General features: G+C 45.2%; 1 protein-coding gene and 1 non-coding gene across 10 annotated transcripts in view; both read right to left on the reverse strand.

The window, feature by feature from the left end:
- ZFR (zinc finger RNA binding protein) overlaps nucleotides 1-23,029 on the reverse strand; it is a 526,018-nt gene that overhangs the window by 413,362 nt on the left and 89,627 nt on the right. For 6 of the 9 annotated variants that reach the window (XR_014970026.1, XR_014970025.1, XM_085630635.1 and 3 more), the window contains exon 4: nucleotides 22,663-22,749. The exons of the other annotated variants lie outside the window; for them this stretch is intronic. Coding sequence is in view for 4 of the 6 variants with exons in the window: in XM_085630635.1 (XP_085486761.1) it covers nucleotides 22,663-22,749 (87 nt within the window). In the remaining 2 variants the exon portion in view is untranslated. The remainder of the gene's footprint in view (nucleotides 1-22,662; nucleotides 22,750-23,029) is intronic. 9 annotated transcript variants of the gene reach the window in all.
- Nucleotides 19,184-19,320, reverse strand: LOC146864029 (small nucleolar RNA SNORA66). The gene has a single exon (XR_014977558.1). It is a non-coding gene; the product is annotated as a small nucleolar RNA SNORA66 (small nucleolar RNA).

Raw genomic sequence — 23,029 nt, forward strand, 5'->3', positions numbered from 1 at the left:
GAGTTGAAATTCAGTCAAGGCTGCCTCGGACCCTGGCGTGCACCGCTGCTGTTGTGTCCCGGCTCACTCTAGGAAGTGGAAAGGCAGGCACACACACAGGCACACACACACACAGGCACACACACACACAGGCACACACACACACAGGCACACACACACACACACACGAGTTTTGGCGAAGGTTACCGGCCTTTATTTCAGGTACAGACAGGTTTCACAAGCGGGTAAGTAATGCAGCTTTCCTTGTTAACCCAACGCGTTTCAAGTTTCCTCTTCATCAGGGGACATTCAGGAAAGTACATGCTGTCGTGGGCTGGTCTCCCATTATGTGCATAAAGTCCCGCCTTCAATGCCGTTCCACGGAGACTTATGGAGTCGTAGTGCCTCAACATTCATTAAGGTTAGGGCACACTTATTCCTGCGTTTTTAAGTCCCATAAGTCTCCGTGGACTCACACCCCATATGCTCGTTCCTTCCCACCCTTCCTTTGATGTCCGCTTTTGTGGTTTACAAACCACTCCACTCCACTCCACTCCACTCCACTCCACTCCACTCCACTCCACTCCACTCCACTCCACTCCACACTATAACGGGGGAATTTCAATGGTTTTGTACGAGTGAAAAGCCCAGCTAACTATAACGCCCCTGAAATCTATGGTTTCTATAGTGAATTTCAAAGGTTTTTTTAAATGCTAATTTCTAACTATGCCTACAGAGATATGACATGTGAAGAAAAGAAAAAAATGCACAGAAAGAAAAAAAAGAAATGCAGAAAGCAGCAACAGAAGTCCTCTAAGACGAAGAAAAGTGCAGGAAGAAGGATAACATGCAGAAAGAACAAACAGAAGAGCAGAAAGAAGCCTTGTTGCAAAATCATCCTGTACCATCAACTTTTTCAGACGGATACTGGTGGTAACTGAGTCTGACTAACCAGTCCTAGAGCCAGTGCTATGTTAAAAGACACTCAGAATACAGTGAAAACACCTACATACACTAGGGAACACTATGCGTTGGGATCCCCCTGTGATTAGCATGACCTCTGTAAGCCCCTAGTATATAATAGGGCAAGGGATTAAAACTACCTCTTAAAACGCGCCACAGGGCGTGTTTGCACACGTCACCTCAGGCCCCGTCCCCTCCCTTCACCACTGTGTAAACGCGCCCTTTGTCCGTTCTAAGTTGAGAGATTAAGTGCCCTTGAATCCTAAGGGTCCCTAGGGTCAAACTAGCCCACTAGGTACCTCCAGTAAGCGCCACAGAGCTGCGTTGCAGAGAGGTGTAAAAAGGGGCGTGGCCTCAGAACACAGCTGGCCAGGGGTCGCGTTTGCAGAGTGTTGCAAGGAGGGGGCATGGCCTCCGGCACGATGCCGGTCTTTTATTTTTTGAAGAAGGAGGGCTGTGTGGCCCCCCCTTCCTTTTCTAATTCAATGGCCCTGGGGACCCCATCCCCCAGGGCCTGCACCCTAATTTTTTTTTGTTGAAAAAGTAAATTTGGAAGGGGGCCGCATGGCCCCCCCTCCTAAGGTCTCAATCGGCCCCAGGGACCCCAACCCCCGGGGCATGGCCTTTTTAAAAAAATGTTATTCTTTAGGAGGGGGCTGCGTTGCCCCCCTCTTCAGGCCACATATGGCCCCGGGGACCTCATACCCCGGGGCCGGCCTTTCTTTTTTATTATTTAAAAAAAAAATATATTTATAGAAACAACTAGGACATGCTGGACAAACCGTATGTACCTATCACCCTGACGATTTGCGTGATATTCATTAAAAGGAGACTATGCATACAATGAATCCAAGTGGAATGTATTTACACCGCTAGTGAAGCTCTGACGTGTCTGACGCCCTACCGTGCCTTATCCCGGTGCCCCCGCCGGTGGGTACTCTCCAAGTAGACACCCTTGTCGTTTATTTATACAAACATGGGTAGCTATTGACGGGCACATTTAATACACACGCACACCAAGCCATTCAAAGGGCATGCGACAAAAATTCAACCAAACTATGCAAGAAACCCCCTTCACGGTTAATAAAACACACATCCACCGCCAAATGTGTAATACTTTTTATTTTACTCTCTGGAAAGAAGACGAACCTCACTTGAGAGTCACAGCGTGCTCGTGGCTGGGCCCAATGCTGTGTTACACCCACCAGTGCCCGCCGAGTGCCACACACCTCTGTGTTGTATTCCACCAACGAGTGCGTATGCTATGACACTCTCAGTCTAGCCCATGTGCACTGTAACACCACCCCGTGAATATGTCATGCCACACTTGCCTTCGCACAGGTTATATTGCCCCATCTAACGTGCCTTCCTTGATGCCTATGTTATAACGCACAGCGCTATGCCATACATATTACAATCTGGGATCCATATCTTTGTCACAGTGCATATGCAACGTTACACTCCCCAGCACATATTTTAGATTACAACTTTAGAGACTAGTTAGGTTACACAACACTGCCCTGTGCATATTACACTCCAAGATGCATATCGCATAGCACGTGCTAGTGCCTGTGCTATCTCGCGCTCTCCAATGAATCTGTAATTGCACACAATGTATTGCATATTATATTTCACGCCCGGTTCATCTTATATCACACTTTTTGGTGCATATTTTATACCATATACTATATTTAGTTTTCATTTTCAATCGTGCTCTCAGGTATATGTTCTATATAACATTGCGTCCACCTAACCTTTTCACGGGCATTACATTTTGCGATGGGGGTGGAGGGTCAGGGGGTATTTCTGCCAAGTGAGCCCGGAGTCACAGTCACAAACGTCCTCTTCTTCCTCAATAAAATCCATGGACTGCCTCCTCCCTCCTGCCATGCATGGTCTGATGTACTGCCACTGCCCTACATTTAGCATGATGTACCAGTCCACTCCTCCTGCCCTCCATTGCCCAATTCTATGGCCCATTATTGACCTCTGTGCTTAGCTTGCTGTCCCTATTGTCCTTCCCCCTGCCCTTCGATGTCTTTGTGCATGCCCCTGCTCCATCCTTTTGCCCACCATGTTCGATGGACCTGCCACTCCTATCTACTCTGAGTGTTCTGTTGAGCTGCCACTCCCCTCCCACCTGCCTAGCATTGTCAGATGACTGTAACCGGTCCCTGCCACCCTGCCTGTCCACATGCCATGCCCCTATCCCCTTCCTCCTGTCCTCCGTGGTCCATTTTACTGCCACACCCTTCTGCTCTCCCTGGTCTGTTGTGCTGCAACTGCTCTTCCTGCCTGCCCCGCACGGTCTGTTGTGAGGCCCCTTCCCCTGAACTTTTTGGTCTGTGCCCAGGTCCTGACCCTCCCTTCTATCCTCCATGGTCCTTTGTGCATGTGCCTGCACCCTCCTTCTTGCCCATCATAGCCATTGTGCTGCCACTTACCCTCCCGCTTGCCATGCATGGTCTTCTGTGCTGCCATGGCCCCTCCCACCTTCCCTGTGTGGTCAGCTAGCTGCCCCTGACCCCCTCCCACCTTCCCTCAATGGTCTGGGTGTACGCCATCATAGTCTCACTGTTGCTCTCCATGGTGTGTCTTGTTTCTAGTGCCCATCCTGCCTGACCTCCATAGTCATCTTGCTGCTCCTGCCCCCTTGCCCCCAGCCCTCTGTTTCCATGTGCAGACCCCTATTCCCTCCCTCCTGGCTTGTCTGTTCCATCCCTCCTGCCGTTTATGGTCTGTAATGCTGCAGCTTTCTCTCCTGTTTGTCCATTATGGTCAGCTAGCTACCATTGCCTCTTTCCCCTCTGTTCTCTGTTATCCATGTGCATGGTCCGGTCCCCTCCCTATTGCTTTCTATGGATTGTTGTGCTGCACTCCCGTCCCACATGCCCTGTGTGGTGTATTGTGCTGCTGCAAACCCTGATGCCTGCCGTGTAGGGTCAGTTTGGTGCACCTCTCCATGTCCCTCCTGTCCTCTGTTGTCCATGTCCCTAAACCAATTCCTCCTGCCTACCATGATCCAATGTACCATACTTGCGAACATTTTGAACTTGGTAAGAGGGAGATTTTGAAAAAAAACTGGGGTATTGATTTTCCCCTTTGAGTTACATTGAAAAAGAGGAGATTGTAGACAGGAGACAGATCAAATAAAGCCCATTTGAGCTTAAAAACATTGGACGTTTCCTGGCTGAAACGGGTCTGTTGGCATGTATAGTTGTACTACCACTGCCGCTTCCTTTTGCCCACAATGGTCTATTATATTGCTACAGCCACTCTTGCCAGTCCTGTATTGTTGGTTTGTTGCCCCTGCCCCCCTTTCCACTGCCCTCCATAGTCTGTTGTGCTGCCACTGCCCTTCCTGCCTGCCCAGTCTGGTCAAATTGTTGCCTCTGCACTCTCCTACCTGCCTTCAATTTTCAGAGTCCGTGCCCCTGGCCTCTACCTCTCAACAGTATCCCAATGAACAACTAGATTGCTAACATTCTATATTTATTACAAAAGTGTGGAACGCCTGACGTCATCTTGATGTAATCAAAACTGTAATACCTAGAGCATTTCCTTTAGAAATGACATTTATGAGAGGGTCTTATTTGCATCAAAATTATGGTTAGTGCTCTAAAAATGAGGACATATTTTCTATGTTTTCAAATAGCGAAAAAGAACTTTTACATTATTTGTAATCTTTATTTTTTTTATTCAGTTGACCACTTGATTAAATGTTGCACTTAGGAGAGGATGTGGTGTTACTTCCAGAGCTGCAGACTTTGCAACTGGGGAACTAGGTTGGAGTTTCTGCTTCAGCTCAACATTCTGTGATTCTGGTCAAATCACTTAATCTCCCCATGTCTACAACCAAAATTAATTTGTTCTTGTGTGATGTAACCAATGCTCATGTAAAGCACTCCAATACCTGACAAGTCTGCACCATATAAAACTGCAAATACACAAAAAATAAGTGTTTTGCACACTTCTGTCATTGGGCTACATTTGGGCTCTTTTGTCTCTGGTGGCCATCTTGGGAGATTTATTTGTTATGAAGTTTCCTAATTTCCTCATTTACTGCAGTCTCCTCAGTAGGAAATACTTTCAGTTTTTTACTTTGGTTCCATCTATAAGGCATTCAGATGTGTCACACATTTGGCATAAAATCTGAATGTTAGCACTCTAGTTGGCTTCAGGTGTGCCATACTTTTGTCATGAGAAAGACTTAGCGCTCTAGTTGCTCGTTAGAACACTCTGGGACATTCTGTCATTGGGCTATATTTGGGCTACATCTGGGTGATATTTGTGCTACATTTGGGCTCTTTTGTCTCTGGTGGCCATCTTGGGAGATTTATTTGTTATGAAGTTTCCTAATTTCCTCATTTACTACAGTCTCCTCAGTAGCACTCTAGTTGCTCATTAGATCACTGTAGTAAAGCTACTGCTCACCAGGCAAGTCTGCTGCTGGTATTGAAAGGGCATGTTTCAGTCTGCATGTCAGAATTTTTTCATGAAATAGAAGAGGATTTGAGAAGTCACTCAAAAGGTGCCCTAATTTTTCTTTCTGCAGCACTAAGCATACTTTCTATGGCAAAATGAACCCCCTCATTTTGTTCCTTTTTAAATTAAATGTTTTAAGAGTTACCACTTTATTCTAATCAAGATTGCTTCAGGTGTGCAATACGTTTGTCATAAGTAGGATTGTTAGCGCTCTAGTTGTTCTTTAGAACACTCTGGGAAGCTGCAGTATAACACAAAGGAATCAACTGACAGTCTCTGCCCTTGTTGGATGAACATTTTTTACTGATAATGTCAGACTTCATTCTCACATGACTGAGAAAGATAATGTGAATTTACAGAAAATATGCTCTCAGTTTAGCTTATAGATCACCTTCCCTCTGTGGGAAAAGCATGAGAAAATAGTTCTCTCTCAAACATGATTCGTGATATCACAGCAGAAGGCTTTTTCACATGGTAAAATCACCTTAGAACACACCACAACCATGAGTATGGTACCATCAACAACTGATTTATAATGTAACTAAAGTCTTAAAACCTATTAACTGCAATGCTTTTAAATGAGGCGCAATCATGTATATTGGTCCCAAGATGGCTGCCAACACTTTTTGGATGAAGTACTGACAGTCAATCCGATCTCACGATGAGATGAGTGGTTAGGCTCCGCCCAGATATATCTATCTTTTTAACTCTAATTTTCTCAAGGAACTAATGAACGGATTTACACCATTTAAGCAAAAGGCACAAGTCTGAGCTGAGGACTACCTCTTTGCCAAATTTGGTGTAATTCCGTTCAGCAGTTCGGGTTGTAGCTGCGTCAACAGGTCCTATGGGAAAATGCATGGGGAAAACGTGTTTTGGGACCCCCCTTTTTTCTCGGCCCCTGCTTGACGAACCACCGTGAAATTTCCAGGATAGGAGCGGACCGGAGCTGGCCAAAAGTTTGGAAAATTTCACGAAGATTCGTCAATCGGCGCCAACGGTATTCCAAATAGAATGTTGCGGATTTCCTATGGAAAATAGGTCCGAACTATAACTACCTACTGGCGACCGCCAGTAGGTAGGTAGGTAGGTAGGTAGGTAGGTAGGTAGGTAGGTAGATAGATATATATATATATCCTCGCTCAATCTCCACTTCAAACGAAGCACTCTCGGACGGGTGCGGTTTTGCGGTAGTGAAACACGCTATAAATCCTGCTCAGTTCCCTCGTTTCATGAAGAAATATCGCACTCGCGGGGGGGGGAGGGGGGGCATTTGAAATGTTCTTTATTCAGCAACCAGCAGCAAACAAACGCGTTTCGGCGAAAAGCCTTCTTCTGTGTTCCACTCCTTGCTCCTGCCTCGAGTGGTCGCTCCCCTGCCTGCTTGCTGCTGAAAGGCGGTATTGTGCTACAAAGCTGAGTGATTCATTGATTGTAATAGCGCCATAGCGTTTCAGAGTTGCGGTACTTTATATTTGCATAGCGAAAAGATTTTAGAGCGTGTGAGCATTTAATTATTTATTTAAACAGCGCCAGGAATCATTATCATTTCCCACCGCCTGGTCACTGCTTCACCGGATGCTTGCTTGGTCGCTCCATTACTTTCCTGCATTGTGTAATTGACATCGTGTGCTATCGGCGCCCTGCTCTGCCCTCCCCTCCATTTTGGCTCTGTTACTGTTGTTGTTGTTCCCTTGAGCCCGCCACGCCTCCCAGCTGAGCCGCCCTCCCACTAACAATATAGAGCGCCCTCTGACCTTTGTGCTCCGTGATCCACTCCTTGCTCCTGCCTCGAGTGGTCGCTCCCCTGCCTGCTTGCTGCTGAAAGGCGGTATTGTGCTACAAAGCTGAGTGATTCATTGATTGTAATAGCGCCATAGCGTTTCAGCGTTTCAGAGTTGCGGTACTTTATATTTGCATAGCGAAAAGATTTTAGAGCGTGTGAGCATTTAATTATTTATTTAAACAGCGCCAGGAATCATTATCATTTCCCACCGCCTGGTCACTGCTTCACCGGATGCTTGCTTGGTCGCTCCATTACTTTCCTGCATTGTGTAATTGACATCGTGTGCTATCGGCGCCCTGCTCTGCCCTCCCATCCATTTTGGCTCTGTTACTGTTGTTGTTGTTCCCTTGAGCCCGCCACGCCTCCCAGCTGAGCCGCCCTCGCCCCTCCCCCTCCACTATCCATATATGACAGTTGTTCCCGCGCGCAGCGTTCACGCGCAGCGCCCGCGCCCAACCCGCGCCGAAGGTGCGCCAAAGGTAAGCCCGTCTACGCCCGTCCGCGCCTGGACCGCGCCCAGCGCCAGACCCCCTGCCCCTCGAGCTGCCCAGCCCTCCCGCATTACCTACGATGCCGCCTCCCTCCTAGCCCTTAACCCCGGTCGCGCCCCCAACTGCGTCCAAGCCGCCCCTGGACAAACTCACGGTCCTTTCTCCTGCTTCTCCTGCAAATTCAGCGGCACCAACAACATCTCCACTACGACCACACCACAGATACCCGACCCCAACCACCTACAATGCATCTTGCTCAACACCCGATCGGTCCACAGGCACGCCATCGACCTATGGAATCTACTAGACACCACTTCTCCGGACATCGCCTTCCTTACGGAAACATGGATGAACGCTTCCTCCGCACCAGACATCACCATTGCCATCCCTGAAGACTATAAGATCACTCGCAAAGACCGTACCAGCCACACAGGAGGAGGAATCGCCATCGTCCATAAGAAATCCATCCGCATCTCAACCAGCTCCGACGCCAACCTCGCCAACTCCGAACACCTTCACTTCCAGATCCACACCGACCCCAAGACCACACTCAGAGGCACACTCCTCTACAGGCCACCAGGACCCCGCGCAAAATTCAGTGAAGACATCACGGACTTCATCACCCCACACGCGCTCCCCTCCAAAGAATACATCCTTCTGGGAGACCTAAACTTTCACCTCGAAAAGATCAACGACCACAACACCGCCACCCTCGTGGACAACCTCGCCAACCTCGGACTTAAACAACTGGTCACTTCCCCCACCCACATCGCAGGTCACACACTCGACCCCATCTTCACATCCAGCAATCATGTCTCCTTCAGCCACACTACGGATCTCATCTGGACTGACCACAGCTGCGTCCACTTCACCTACAACAAGCCCAAACCCACCAACCACCTCCAACCAACTCTGCAAAGAAACTGGAACAAAATCACCACGGACCAAATCTCCGCATTACTCCTTCAAAACACCCCAGCCCTCTCTTCTAACGTTAACGAAGCCGCCGCCAACCTCACCCTATGGCTATCCAACACCGCTGATACCTTAGCTCCACTGAAAAAACGTCAAAACAAACCCGGCAACAAGAAGGCCTCATGGTTCAACGATGAGCTTAAGAAATCCAAGAAACTCTGCCGCTCCCTCGAAAAGGCCTGGAAAAAAGACCCTACCACCAGCACCAAGGACGCCTTCAAAAACGCCACCCGTACTCACCACCAACTAATCCGAAAAGCCAAGAAAACAGCATTCAAGGATCGACTTGACAACAACGCCCACAACAGCAAGGAACTTTTCAACATCGTCAAGGAATTCTCCAATCCCTCGGCCAACTCCAACGACATCACCCCCTCTCAAACCCTCTGCGACTCCCTAGCCTCATTTTTCCACAACAAGATTGCAGACATCCACAACAGCTTTGACAACCAACCCGGAAACCAACCCACCCCACCATCTGCTGTACACCTTCCCCCCGTGAACACCCTTAACGCCTGGAACCCAATCTCCACTGAGGACACCATCCGCCTGATGAATTCCATCCACTCAGGATCCCCCACAGACCCATGCCCTCACCACGTCTTCAACAAAGCAGACTCCGTCATAGCACCGCACCTCCGAGACGTCATCAACTGCTCCTTCAACTCCGCTACCTTCCCAGAAGACTGGAAACACGCTGAACTCACTGCCCTTCTGAAAAAACCCACAGCAGACCTCACCGAACTCAAAAATTACCGCCCCATCTCGCTTCTTCCATTTCCGGCCAAAGTCATCGAGAAAGCTGTCAACAACCAGCTCGCCGCCTTCCTCGAAGCCAACAAATCCCTCGACCCCTCACAATCTGGCTTCCGAGCAAAACACAGCACTGAGACCGCCCTCATCGCAGCAACAGACGACATTCGAACTCTACTGGACAATGGAGACACAGTCGCCCTCATCCTCCTTGACCTCTCTGCAGCATTCGACACAGTCTGCCACAGCACCCTTTTACAGCGCCTCAGAAACATCGGGATCCAAGGAAAAGCACTTGATTGGATCACCTCGTTCCTCACCGGAAGAACCCAGAGAGTCCGCCTTCCACCATTCAAGTCCGAGGCCTATGAAGTCATCTGCGGCGTACCACAAGGATCCTCACTCAGTCCCACCCTCTTCAACGTATACATGAGCCCCCTCGCGGCCATCGCACGCCATCACAACCTCAACATCATCTCTTACGCGGATGACACCCAACTTATCCTTTCTCTCACCAATGACCCCAGCACCGCCAAAACTAACCTACACGAAGGAATGAAAGAAGTTGCCGAATGGATGAAACACAGCCGTCTGAAACTGAACTCAGACAAAACTGAAGTACTCATTCTAGGTACGTCCCCCTCTTCATGGGACGACTCCTGGTGGCCGGAAGCCCTCGGAAAAGCACCCATCCCGACGGACCACGCACGGAACCTAGGCGTCATCCTGGATTCCTCACTCTCAATGAACAGACAAGTCAGCGCCGTATCCTCTTCCTGCTTCAACATTCTTCGCATGCTCAGAAAAACATTTCGCTGGATCCCCACCGAAACAAGGAAAACTGTCACCCACGCTCTGGTCACGAGCCGACTGGACTACGGAAACACCCTCTACGCAGGTACTACCGCAAAACTCCAGAAGAAACTCCAACGAATCCAAAACGCCTCAGCCAGAATCATATTAGACATCCCACGCAACGAACACATCTCTGGTCACCTCAAAGACCTCCACTGGCTACCCGTCAATAAGAGGATCACTTTCAGACTGCTTACCCACGCACACAAATCACTCTACGACATCGGACCAGAATGCCTCAACTCACGTCTGTCCTTTTACACCCCCTCCCGCCAACTACGCTCTTCCAGCCAAGCCCTCGCCACTATCCCTCGCATCAACAAGACCACCATGGGAGGCAGATCCTTTTCTTACCTGGCTGCTAAAACATGGAACTCTCTCCCCGCATACCTTCGCCTCACCCAGAACCACCTAGCATTCAGAAAGCAACTTAAAACCTGGATATTTGAAAGGTAATCCTCCTCCCCTTCCTAAGCGCCTTGAAACCCTATGGGTATGTAGTGCGCTATATAAGTTTTGTGACTTTGTGACTTTTGTGACTTTGTGTTCATGACACACTGAAGGAGGCATGTTTAAAAACATTCTGATGGAGCTTAAAAATCAAGAAGGGACTAACATTCACTTGCTATCGTGAGTGCCATTTTGAAATAGAGTATACACTATAGTTTGCATGAAAATTCATTAACCATTGTTTCTTTGTAACATGGTTGCAGATAAATACATGTTAAAAAAATCTTTTTAACATAGAATAATTATATATTTTTTTTTCTATATGCTCCGGGATCCTGCACATGGGCGAAGAATATTTATATAGATTATGACTATTGATGAGCATCCCCTGGATGAGAACTAGGAGCAATTTCAATGGTTTTGTACGAGTGCAATGTCCAGCTAACTATAACAGCCCTGAAACCTATGGCTTTTTCAGTGAATTTCAAAGGTTTTGTAAATGTATTAATTGTTATATTTATTTTTTCGATATGGATTTACAATTTTTTTTTTTAAACTATTTATTTTTAGATATTTTTTAATTACATTATACATACAAAATATACTTTCTCAGAATGAATTACTTTAAATACTTTGCAAATAGGCAATATACTTTTAAGTACAGTAGTTACAGTTGTTGCAATGGGCAATACAATTTCAAACACAATGCAACATTGAGCTCAATGGAAATTTCTAGTTAAATGCAATTAGTTACTTTATGGATTACTTTTCTAACCACAGGACTGGATCCTAGATTCAGTCCTGGGAGATATCTTGTAAACAGTTGAGAATAGCGTTTTGGTTACACTAGTGATTTTGAAGGAATATTATTGTATTTCAAAAGTTGACACTTAAAAACTTTTTCACATAGAATCACAAATGTTATCCTATGGGAGGAAATTCACTTAGCAGGTAATTAGTGTTATCGTTACTTTTTCTTACTCAGTGGTGGATCCTGGATCCTGCACTGGTGCATCTCCTGTAAACAGTTGAAAGAATGTGTTTAAGTCATACAAACGATTTTTAAGGAATATTGGTATTTTGTGAAAATCTACAAGAAACTTTTCTGATAAAAACCAGACAATGGATTCCTATGGAAGGAAATACAAGTTACTGGTAAGTACGGTTAGAATTACTTTTCAGGGTCAGTGCTGGGCTAAAAGATGCAGCACTGGGTTCTCTCCTGATATCAGGTGAGTAAATCGGAATTCATAGTTTGGCTGATTGGTCCACTATATATAGAGCCACTTTCCTACCCGATCCCCTCCCTTCACCACTGTGTAAACGCGCCCTGTGTCCGTTTTAATTTGGGAGATTAAGTCCCCTTGAATGCTGAGGGTCCCTGGGGTCCAAGTAGCCCACTAGGTACCTCCAGTAAGCGCCACAGTGCTTATTTGCAGAAAGGTGTAAAAAAGGGGCACGGCCTGGGCCACCTCTCTGCAACGCAGTGCAGTGGCGCTTTTTGGAAGCACCTGGTGGGCTAGTTAGCCCCCAGGGGCCCTCAGGATTGAAGGGGAATTATGTCCCCAACTTAAAACACGCCACAGGGCGTGTTTGCACATATCACCTCAGGCCCCGCCCCCTACCTTCACCACTGTGCAAACACGCCCCGTGGCGCATTTTAAGTTGGGGGATTAAACTTAATATGAAAGGTGTATTGAAGAATGAGTGGGTGTATAAGTGTCTGGATGGAGGATTCAGTATGTGCGTGACTGACTATATAAGTGAGTGATTAAATGTGCCTTACTGAATGCATGGGTTAGTGACTAAACTGTCTGAATGTGTGTATCAGTATGTCTGTTGTTGTGTAAGCTGCTGCATGTGTTGGTCAGTAGCAACATGAGTGTGTATATGGGTTATTGATTGGTTGCCTGAGTTTTTGTATGGGAGACAGTGTGTGTGTGTGTGTGTGTGTGTGTGTGTGTGTGTGTGTGTGTGTGTTAGGTGTGTGACTGTGCATAGATGTGAGGGGTTGATTCACTGGGTGTATGGGTTCAAGATTGCATGTGGAAACAGCTGTATGGGCGGGTGAGTGTGTGTATGGGTGTGTTGGTGAGAGATTGGATGTCTCAGTGGTACATGTCCAAGTAACTACATATGTAAAAGGCAGTGTATGTGAGACTTGGAGTATATAAATGACTATACTTGAGTCAGTGACAGTGGCTGTATGGACGAGTGTGTACTTGTATCCGTGATTGTATAAGAGAGTAAGTATGTGTTAGTATATGTTTGAATAAGTGGTGGTGTGTGTATAACTGTATAGGTGAGGAAATGGGAGTGTGATTGATTCTTTGCATGACTGACTAGGTGTGTGAGTAACTCCATGGATGAGTGGCGGTGTGTGAGTGTCTGTATGGGTGCATAGGATAGCGTTGTATTGATGAGTGACTGTATGTATGAGTGACTATGGGTGAATGAGTGGATGTGTGTGTAGACCTAGGAATCAGTGAGTGCATATGTAGTAACTGGTATTGGTGTGTCAATGGTTTTGAAAATGGTAGTCTGGATTTTACAGTGGGTGTATCAAAGATTATATTGGAGTGTGATGAGGTGCATCGGACTTTGACGTGGATGATGTCATCAGTGATGTCACTGACCATGTCCTGACTGATGTAATATGTGATGTCATCAGCAGTGCATTGCGCGGGGCGTGAGTTATAGTTAGCTGAACTAACTAGAACGGGGGAATTTCTATGGTTTTGTATGGGTGAAATGTCCAAACTATAACGTGCCTGAAACCTATGGTTTTTCCAGCAAATTTCAATGGTTTTTTAAATGCTAATTTCTAACTACGCCTACAAAGTTAAGACATGTGAAGAAAGAGGAAGAAAAGCGCAGCAAGAAGCCAGACAAATGCAGAAAGAGGCAACAGAAGTACAGAAAGATGAAGAAAAGTGCAGGAAGAAGCAAGAGATGTGCAGAAAGAACCAACAGAGGAGCAGAAAGTCATCCTGTGACCCAAACTTGTTAGTGACCGGTACTGGTGATATCTGACTAACCAGGACCGGAGCCAGTGCTATGCTAAAAGACACTTAGAATACAGTGAAAACACCTACATACACTAGGGAACACTATGCGCTGGGGTACCCCTGTAATGTGCATGACCTCCTCTGTATTTGCCATGAGTTAGTGCCTGGGCCATTGCATGAGTACATGGATAGTGACTGGATGGTTAGAGTGCTACAAGGAGAGTGCATGGTGATTTTATAACTGCTTGCGTTTTGGCGGAGTGATTGGATAAGTACATGATGCTGGATGGGTGATTGGAGGAGTGCATGAGTAGTGACAGAGGGATTTTTGAAGTGCATGGGTACACACATGTCCCATCAGGCCCCGCCCCCTCCTTTCACCTCTGTGCAAACGCGCCCCCTGGCAGGTTTTAATTTTGGGGATTAATTCACCTTGAAACCTGAGGGTCCCTGGGGTCCAACTAGCCCACCATGTACCTCCAGTAAGCGCCACAGAGCTGCGTTGCAGAGAGGTGGTCCGAGGCCACGCCCCTTTTTACACCTCTCTGCAACGCAACTCTGTGGCGCTTACTGGATGTACCTGGTGGGCTAGTTGGCCCCCAGGGACCCTCAGTATTCAAGGGAAATTAATTGCCCCACCTACAACGCGCCAGGGGGCGCGTTTGCTGACTGCTGCTGTTAGAGGGCGTGGGCTCCGCCGCGATGCCGGCTTTTTCATTTATTTAATTATTTTTAGGTCTCGCCGAGTCAGCGCGCATGCGCTGCTCAGAGAGACTTTAGTAGGTGAGTTTTTAAAGTGCTGCTGGCTGGCGACAAGCTTGCGTTCACGCGAGCGTGCACGCACGTACCGCCAGCCTTTAGCAGCACTTTGAAAACTCACCCACTAAAGTGTCTCCGAGCAGCACATGCGCGCTGACTCAGCAAGACCTAAAAATGCGCATTACGCTGGCGATGCTTCCGTAAAGCAGGAGCATGTACTACGCCTGGTAATTTGATGTTGATTACCCTGAAGTGTAGCATTTTTAATTTTTTTTTTTTTTTTTAGCTTTCCATGCACTTGGGATTAAGGTTTCTATCTTTGTTTCCTTAACGTGTGAAAAATCACGTGCATTTCCTTTTTTGCATATCAGGTAATATTTTTACACATTTGTGTTTTTCCACTATTTTTAAATATATGTTTTTGGCTTTCTTTTAAATGGACGCAACGATGTTGGTGCACACTTAGCCAAACGCTCACTTTTTGTGTAGTAACGCAACTTGAAAACGTTTGTCTATGCGGAAGTATTTCTTCCAGCCCTATGAGTTTTGTTTTGCAAGTGACCTCTCCCCCATTACAGTTCACTGCCGGCCGCTTTTTGAATGCTGCAGGCTTGGCGTTGCAGGGCTCTCGACATATGCGGAGTGCCTCTAAATAAGGAGAATCATGTTGATATACGGGAGAGTGTCCTAGCCGTTTTGTTTGTTTTTTCTTTTTTCTTCTTTTTTGAGGCTGTGGTGAGAATAAGCAAGGATAGATTTTAGTAATCTTATTCTTACTTGTATTGTTTACTAGCGAGTACTATCATAGAAATGGCGCTTTTTTTACTTCCCGAATAACGGTCCTAAAAAGAATTCATAAGGTATTTTTGACCTTGCAGATGTTACTTGCCTGAGCATCTACTGGACAGATTTACGCCATTTTTTAAAAGGGTGCTTTCTGAGCCAAACAGTACCTCTTTGCCAAATTTGTTGTAATTCCGTTCAGCAGTTTGGGCTGTAGCTTTGGCTACAGTTTCCTATGGGAAATTAACATGGCGAAAATACTTTTTGGGACTCCCCTTTTTCTCTCAACCCCCACTCATTTTTTCAGGGGAGGAAGGTCCTGCTCGGCCCTTCTCTGGGCCAATTTTGGCCATGGGGGACCACATCCCCCGGGCCAGCTCGGCCTAGCCTATTTTGAATATGGGAGGGGGAGCCACGTGCCCTCCCCATCCTCCCCCCCCCTCCCCCGATGTCCATCTCGGAGGCCTGGACGTTTTAAATAAAAATAAAAAAAAACACTATTACATAATTAAAGGGAGGGTGGGCAGAGTGGTCCCCCCACCCTGGCCTATTTCGGCCCCAGGGAACACATCCCCTGGGTCACAGCCTCTAGTGTGGGTGCCCTGGTCCCACCCGGGTCACCCACTTAAGATGGTTGGGAACCACGGGGGATTGAGCCTCAAGGCCCCCGCGGTGTGTGCTGGCTCACCGACTCCTGCAGGAGCCAACATTGCTTTTACAGAGAGGGGCCGGCTAACATGCAGCTCCCTTTCTTTCAAAACAATTGTGCTCCACTTTGAGCAAGAAAGAGCAAAATGCTTTCGGAGCACAGTTCGCTACAGCTTAGTGGGAGCAGTAAAGCTCCTGCCAAGTCATAGCAATTAGCTATGTCTTGGATGGGGGAAAGAGGGGGGTACTGGGGGAGGGGGGAGGGGGAAAGGAGAGGTATTTCTACCCTTTTTGTTTCTTCTCTGTTTTATATAACGCGGACTAGACACAAGGATATCAGGTACCAGAGCGCTTTACATGAGCACCAGTTTCATTACAAATGGACATTCCTTTTTTTTTTTGTTAGGCACGAGGAGATTAAGTGATTTGCCCAGAATCACAGAATGTTGAGCATCGTTGCAGAGACTCGAACCTGGTTCCCCAGCTTTGCGGTCGGCCACTAGCCGTAAGCCTACATGCTACCTTTCCTTTAAAAAAAAAAAAAAAAGTTTTGTGGGACTCTGCTTCAAGCCAAGTCCCAAGATGGCTGTCAACACTTTTTGGTTGAAGTGCTGGCAGCCAATCAAATATCAGTAGGATCCGTGAAGCCATTGCAAGGAATCGAATCCCGATTTCTATATTTTTTTTAAACTTAAATATTCCAAACTATTGAACAGATTTCCAACAAATCACAAAATGCACGCTTTCTGGACCAAAAAGCAGGAAATTTGTGAAGATTCGTCAAGCTGCGCTAAAGTTATTCGCAAAAACAAAAATCATTTTCCTGTGGAAACTTTGGTCCTAACTAAAACTACCTACTGGCTATCGCATACACACACAAATTTAAACACACAAAGATGGGGCATTAACCTGTGGTGTAATCAACATGCAAGCAAAATTATTTAAATAAAAAACAGGGAAGGTGCAAGAGGAAACCTCCGATTTGTGTAGCTCTAGTCTACCAACTTTGTAAATCAAAGCTCCTTTGAGAAACTGCCTTTTCATAAATTTACCACAAACTCTTGATTTACAGTGGTTCTGTTAGGCTGTGGTGGAGTGAAACAGCAAAGATCAGCTGTTCGAGGCCGGGTAATGGTCCCAAGGTTATGCATCTTTTTCCTGAGCTTGTGAGTGAGCAACTAGGCAGTCTATTCTCTCACATAATAAACTCCTGCCACTACCCTGATCTTTGGAAAATCACCTCTGTACTGCCACTCCTGAAAAAACCAAATCTGGACCCACAGATCCCAGCGAACTACAGACCTATTGCAAGAAGTCCTTTCGCAGCAAAGGTTCTTGAGAAACTACTGAATAAGCAACTATCCATGTTCCTCTCGACACCCATGCCCTAGACCACTCGCAATTTGGCTTCCGAGAGGGTCATGGGACTGACACAGCACTAATCACGGCAGTTGAGGAACTTAGAAGCATCTTAGACGCCGGAGGGAAGGCCGCCTTGATTCTATTAGATCTCTCGGCGGCCTTCGACACGGTCAACCACGACAATCTTCTTACCCGTCTAGCCGAAGCCGGAGTGCACTCGTCAGCTTGATCATTGCTTGCCTCCTACTTGTCTAACAGAACGTTTACAGTAGAGCTGGGAGAAGTAAAATCACAACCTTTCAGCTCTCCATGTGGTGTACCTCAGGGGTCATCTCTGAGCCCCACTCTTTTTAATCTGTACGTCGAGCCCCTAGCTGCAATCATTTGAAATTGTGGATTTCTGCCAGTCTCCTACGCTGACGACACCCAAATAGTGGTGTCAATTAAAAATAATGTCAGGGAAACGGCAGAAAAATTTCAAAAATGCATGACACAAGTTAATCAATGGATGCAGAGTAATTGTTTAAAGCTAAACGGAGATAAAAGTGAAGTTATGTTGCTAGGCACGGACATGGAAACTTGGTCCCCGGAGTGGTGGCCGCATAACCTAGGCCAGTGCCCACAGCCAGTAAACAAACTGAAAAATCTTGGCTTCATACTAGACAACAAACTGACTTTTGACGCCCAGGCCAACAAACTTGCATCTACCATGTGGTACATTTTGAAAGTAGTAGGAAGCTCCTGCCTTTTATCCCCTTAGATTCCCGTAAAACGGTGGTAACAGCCCTGGCCTTGTCAAGGCTCGACTACGGGAATGCTCTGTTTGCTGGGATTCAGGCTCAACACCTAGCTAAACTACAACGCCTGCAAAATGCAGCAGCAAGATTGATCCTTGACATTCCCAGGTCTGAGCCGATTACATACAAACTGAGATCCTTACACTGGCTACCAATAGATAAACGAATAAAGTTTAAATCCGTTTCCTTGGCCTATAAGGCCTTGCATGGGATTGGATCTAAGTTTTTGAAAGATCACCTGCGACTGTATGAGCCTTCCAGGACTCTTCGTTCTAGCCAATCAAAACTTATCCAGACTACAAGATACAAGTAGGTCGGGGGGGGGGGGGGGTTTAGAAGCTTTCTGCTACATGCAGCAAGGGCCTGGAATCTCCTCCCTATCACTATCTAAAACAGTCCCTCCATCCTGTCATTCAGGAAAGAGGTAAAACCATGGTTGTTCTCCATGTAGACCAGGCCGTGACATTTGCCAGGTAGTTTTTGTCTCTGTTTAGCGCCAAGACGCCCATGGGCACACGTGCACTCTATAAATTTTTAATCAAATCAAAATGGTAAGTCTCCTAAGAGGGCACAGAAGTCTCCCCAGACTAAGCAGTTTCAAAGAGGAATATAAATGCTTCATCCTCCTCAGAAGTGTTGATTTACAAATTAAAGTTTCCAAGCAAGTAAAATGGTTCAATGAAAAGTGTGGGCAAACTGCTTTATCAGCCTATAACATTTAAGCAACCAAACTCACCTGTCTTTCCTGAGAGGATCATCACCTAAACTAAAACACAAGTTAACACCCAGACGTTCTCTGGTAAACTTTAGATTTATGGCTAGTGTGATTTCTGTTAAAATGATGGCCTTTTGTAATGTAGCTTTTGTGCAAACAGTTGTTGGAATATGTATCTTGTCACTTTTGAACGCATCAATGACTTTATTGATTAGTTATTGTTAAGACCAAGCAGGATCTGGTCTAGACCACTTGTTAAGGCACATAGAATCTAGTGTCTTGAGCAGCAATGGATTGAGGCAAGACAAGGTAAACACCTGCAATTTACTTTTTCAATCATACCATTTAATTAAACTATACAGCACAGCTATTAACCCTGTCATGCTAGGGAAACTGCAGTCCCCCAATTACAACTTCAAGGGGTCAAACCTTTCCACTACCATGTTTACTTTAGCAAACGTGTTCCCTTTGCTCCTGCAACAACATGCAGAGCTAGTGATCTAGTTTGCAAATACAACAAATAATTATATAACTTCAAGCCCTCATCTAGAGATGCTTAGAAAGAATCTATTTACATTGATACATGGGACAGTCTAAAATCAAAAACGTGATTATATTGCAAATGTGTCTTCAACAAGGGTTTCATGCATTTATCACTTTGCAATTTAACATCATTCATTCGTGATTTTGTATGGAAAGAGGCAGTTACACTTTATAACAAACACAGGATAAGCTGGCAAATCCATGCTAAAAGAAAGCAATATTTCAGGTATACTAGAGGTACAAATGTGGCTATGTAAAATTATGTTTTATGTCCCTATTGTACTAGATGACCACCCATTACCTTAACACGACCATTTCTCTAAAGTCCTTCCCTTAACTATGACATCTTTACTCATTTAAGCACTAGAGAATAACAGGTTACTTTTGTAACATAGGTCTAACAAATGCTCCTCCGTCTCACTTGACTGAGTACCTTCATTTCAAATTCATGCTGTAGTTGGAAACCATACTTTTCAGTTACTATTTACTAAATGCTCGGGGGCTACACAACATCCCTTGTGTACACCATTTGTCATAATGTATGAGCCATTTCAGACTACATAGATGGCATCTACCCAATATTAACTTGGAAACTGGTACCTTGTGGGAAGTTTAAATCTGTGGAGAGAGGGAGCATTTTAGAGAACCCATGTTACAAATACCCAAGTCCTTCTCAGACATGCTAGTTTCTCCACAGATTCTAAGCTTGGTTAGAAACAAATTACCAAGCAATGACACAAACATTTGAAGGTGGAGAAAGCTGAGGACCTTAGGCTTTGGATAAAAACACCCTGCATTCTACTCTGACCAAACAATATGTGAATGCATGTAACAAGTAACAGAGTTGAACATCTCATTGGTAGATAAACTACGGCATAAGCACATACACAGTCTGCACTTTTATGAAGGGCTGAATACATATTGTACATAATAATCCATTACTTCCATAGGCATAGTTTTGACACGTTGTGAAAATGACTTGTGATAACGAAAATATTTTTCCTCCTTATAATAGTTCTAGACAATATTCAAAAACCAAGATGGCTAGAGAGCCCTGCCATGAAAAGGGATATTTCATGTCAGATCTAGTACAACACAGCATTTTTACAGTGCACCTGAACAGTACCTGTATCGTGAAGCTAACAAGATGGCCAGCAACTAAGGAATACGGACTAATAGCTTCTTCAGAGACCAAGTACGGAGTGCCATAGAAGGGGATTACAAAAACGAAATTACCTTTCCAAAACACTTGTGGTATAAAACACAAAAGAGGTGAAGACTAGGTCTAATCATACTAAGGGCAAGGTGCTGGACACAAGTGGTTCTTTCCATAGACTAGCATTAAAAGATCTACACAGAAGTACCTTTTGTCCCCATTTGTACAAGGTCATAGAGGTATTTCAAAATATGGGAATAAATGAGCTGTATTCCTTCTACTGTGGAAAATTAGCAATGTTAATTAGTTCTGTGTTTCATCTAAGCATACAAAGTGTTCATACTACCTACAAGTCAATTACTCAAAGAACAACTATCTGCTAGTTGTTGAATGCGTCTCACTCCAGTATTAATGTATAACAGTCAAAGTTACACAAAAGAGTAATTTTTACCAAGTGTCAACATACCTACAATACTTTAATATTAGGACTACTGATTTTTTTCTGGCTCACAAACCTCAGTGAAATCAAAAAGGCCCAGTAAGGATCAGACAAAAGTCTATGCCATTACTATTTTTCTCACTTCATGCACTGAATGGTTTACAAAGTTAGACATTTAAATCCACATGTGGAATTCGGAGGAGTTCAACCATGTTGAGGGCAGTAACCAGCAAAGTAGGACAAAATCAAAACAAAGTAAACTTTCAAAGACTTAAACACTAAGATAAATTGATCAAACAGAAAGCCACAGCATTATGGTTATATTTGTTTAGATGATTCAAAGTACCTAATATTTGCATTAGGAAGATAATTCAAAGCCAAACCCCAACAGGAACCTCATGGCTCAAATTCTTCTTTCAACTACATGCTCTGGTGAAAATTAACCGAATGAGTACATACTACACAGACAAAATAAAAACCCAGGTAAAAGCAGTCTTGCTGACACAATAATTCAATTAGTTTAAAAATGCGACAATAGCTTGTTGAAACGAAAATATTTAGCAGTACTGAGGTTAGAAGCATAAGTTGGTTAACTGCATTAAATTGTTCTTAAAGGAACACTATCAAGATATAAGAATTGATTTCTGGGGTTAACTTGTGGGGCAAAGACAGATTAAGTTAGCTCTTCAAAAGGTTGATCTAATTGTCTTCCAAACGCTCATGGACGGTCATGCCAATAATAAGGTAGGAGCGGGAGAAGACATTGCGACAGGACCACCTCTTGAAATTTTTTAACAGAAACAAAGAAGGCCCATCAATGTAACCATGTGCTGCTCAGAAGTTGCAAACAAAATCAAAATGGGCATAAGATTCTCCAAGTAATTACTACTTTCAAGAGTCAAAAAACACCACTTAATTTCTGATCAGGATTGAAAACGATCCCAAAAACACATCTTTTAAATACAATGAAAATGCAGCGCTGCACTTTGTAGTCTAGATGTCAATCCAAAGCCATCCGAACAAGGCAGGTGAAGAAACTTATTTAAGTACGATTGAGAAATCCATGGAGTTCGAAAACATTAAAAAGGTCAACCAAAAAGCTCTTGGTTCTTTGTCACGGTGAGAACAGACGAGATGGAACAGAGATCATAAAACTAGAAGACAGACAGACATTATTAGGGAAATTGCAGCCACAAAATGGTACCCAGAGAGTCTAAGGAAGTGGAGGTTATTGTCCTGACAAAATAGTTAGGACAAAATTTCAGAGGGCGATGCACCAGGCACGGTGCACGAGGATGGTCAGTTGGCTGAAAGAGCCAAGCATCCACTTATCTCCAAGGTACATCCCAATGCAGAACCAGGAAAATCCATGGTGCAGAAACAACTTGGGAACCACCCTCCTCAATTCAGGACAGAATTTTCTCTCAACTCAAATGGAAGAGTCGGAAATTTCTTTTGGCTAAAAGAGACGGTCATGTCCTCTAAAAATGTACAGATTTCTGCTGTAAAAAGACTGGAAGAACGAGAGGTTCTAAAAGGGACAGCCCTGTGAACACTCCGAAGAAAATATTCAACCTCAAAGTGCAGCAGGTTGTCAATGAGCTTTGAGAAGTGATGCTTTGAGTATTGACACTTCATAGCGGAGATAGCAATAGGAATGGTTTGTTATTTCTTCTTCTGAGACCATACAGCCATACTGTGAGCAAGAGACTTACCCGTCCTCGACGACACCAGTGCAGGGAAGGAAGCGGAGACCCAGCCCAGCGTCCGCATGCCTCCAAGGGGTCTTCGGTAGGAGAGTCCTGTAGAAAGGGCAGATGTCAGTCGTAGGGAAAAACTCCAAGCACACCAGAGTAGGGTTTGAAGCCTACCACTCTAATGCATCGCAGCACAGCAGAAAAACCTAAAGTACTGTGTTAAAAAAAAATTATGGCCGGAAGTGGTGAAGAATATATGGAAACCGACCACAGAAGTTGAAAAAGTTTGTGATGCAACGCGAAAATGTTGCTGGAAGAAAACAAATTCCAAATCTTTACCAATCATAGAAACAAAATGGCCTGGGCAAGATTTTCCTGCAATTTT

Source organism: Triturus cristatus, chromosome 2_1, assembly GCF_964204655.1.
Source record: "Triturus cristatus chromosome 2_1, aTriCri1.1, whole genome shotgun sequence".
In the NCBI taxonomy this organism is placed as follows: domain Eukaryota; kingdom Metazoa; phylum Chordata; class Amphibia; order Caudata; family Salamandridae; genus Triturus; species Triturus cristatus.